General features: G+C 44.1%; 1 protein-coding gene across 1 annotated transcript in view; it reads left to right on the top strand.

Moving 5' to 3' along the window:
* Window positions 1-1,210: 1,210 nt before the first annotated feature.
* The window catches only part of LOC130587044 (putative adenosylhomocysteinase 3), a gene marked incomplete at both ends in the record, with an annotated part of 22,749 nt that continues 22,533 nt past the window's right edge, over window positions 1,211-1,426 (top strand). Inside the window, one exon of the mRNA XM_057388002.1 lies at window positions 1,211-1,319. Coding sequence (XP_057243985.1) covers window positions 1,211-1,319 — 109 coding nt within the window. The remainder of the gene's footprint in view (window positions 1,320-1,426) is intronic.

Genomic DNA, 1,426 nt, shown 5'->3' with positions numbered 1-1,426 from the left:
TGTGGGGTTTGGATGATCCTGGGACAGGGGAAAGTGTCCCTGGCTGGAATGGGATGGGATTTAAATGGATTTTGGGATTTTGTGGGGTTTGGAGCACTCTGGGACAGAGGAAAGTGTCCCCAATTGGAATGGGATTTAAATGGAAAATGGAATATGGATTTTGGGGTTTGGTGGGGTTTGGATGATCCTGAGACAGGGGAAAGTGTCTGTGGTTGGAATGGGATGGGATTTCAGTGGTTTTTGGGGTTTGTCAGGATTTGGAGCACCGTGAGACAGGGGAAGGTGTCCCTGGCTGGAATGGGATTTAAATGGGATGGAATTTAAATGGATTTTGGGATTTTGTGGGGTTTGGATGATCCTGGGACAGGGGAAAGTGTCCGTGATTGGAATGGGTTGGAATTTCAGTGGTTTTTGGGTTTGGTGGGGTTTGGATGATCCTGGGATAGGGGAAAGTGTCTGTGGTTGGAATGGGATGGGATTTCGGTGTTTTTGGGGGTTTTGTGGGGTTTGGATGATCTTGGGGTAGGGGAAAGTGTCTGTGGTTGGAATGGGATGGGATTTCAACGTCATAGAGATGTGAAAACAGAGAAATCCTGAAATTCTGAGGCATCAATCAGAGCTGACAAAACTTTAAAAAATGGTTTAAAATGATTAAAAATTGTTAAAAATGGTTTAAATGGTTAAAAATGGAGAGCAGGAGCTCAGCACTGTCTGTGGAGTCTGGAGTTAAACACTGAAGAATCACAGGGGTACAGAGACATGGAAATAGAGAAATCCTGAAATTCTGAGGAGTCTGGAGTTATCCACTAAAGAATTCCAGGGTTACAGGGACATGGAAATAGAGAAATCCTGAAATTCTGAGGAGTCTGGAGTGATCCACTAAAGAATTCCAGGGTTAGAGAGATGTGGAAATAGAGAAATCCTGAAATTCTGAGAAGTTTGGATTTATCCACTAAAGAATTCCAGGGTTACAGAAATGTGGAAATAGAGAAATCCTGAAATTTTGAGGAATCTTGGATTTATCCACTAAAGAATTCCAGGGTTTCTAATTCCATGGAAATAGAGAATCTGAATCCTGAGTCATCCCATGAAATATCTGGAATTATTTTCTCTCATAACCGAGACAGTACCACTGCCTGCTCAGTGTTTTGGGGTGAATTTCTGGGATTTTGAGCACTTTCCTGATCAAATCCCGATTTTTTTTTCCCAGATCCAATTTGCCGACCAAAAGCAGGAATTCAACAAACGCCCCACCAAGATCGGCCGCCGCTCGCTGTCGCGCTCCATCTCTCAATCCTCCACCGACAGCTACAGCTCAGGTGGGTTTGGGATCCCCCAAATCCCCCAAATTCCCCCAAATCCCCAAAATCCTTGGAATTCCTTTTCCTGGAAAGGAATTGGGGCTTTTTTTCCCTCGTTGTCACGT

This window comes from Malurus melanocephalus, unplaced genomic scaffold (assembly GCF_030028575.1).
Source record: "Malurus melanocephalus ecotype Western Australia unplaced genomic scaffold, MMel_1.1 scaffold_1484, whole genome shotgun sequence".
NCBI classification, from domain to species: domain Eukaryota; kingdom Metazoa; phylum Chordata; class Aves; order Passeriformes; family Maluridae; genus Malurus; species Malurus melanocephalus.
Note: the sequence above shows the minus strand (reverse complement) of the source record. Positions and strands in the feature narration are given on the sequence as shown.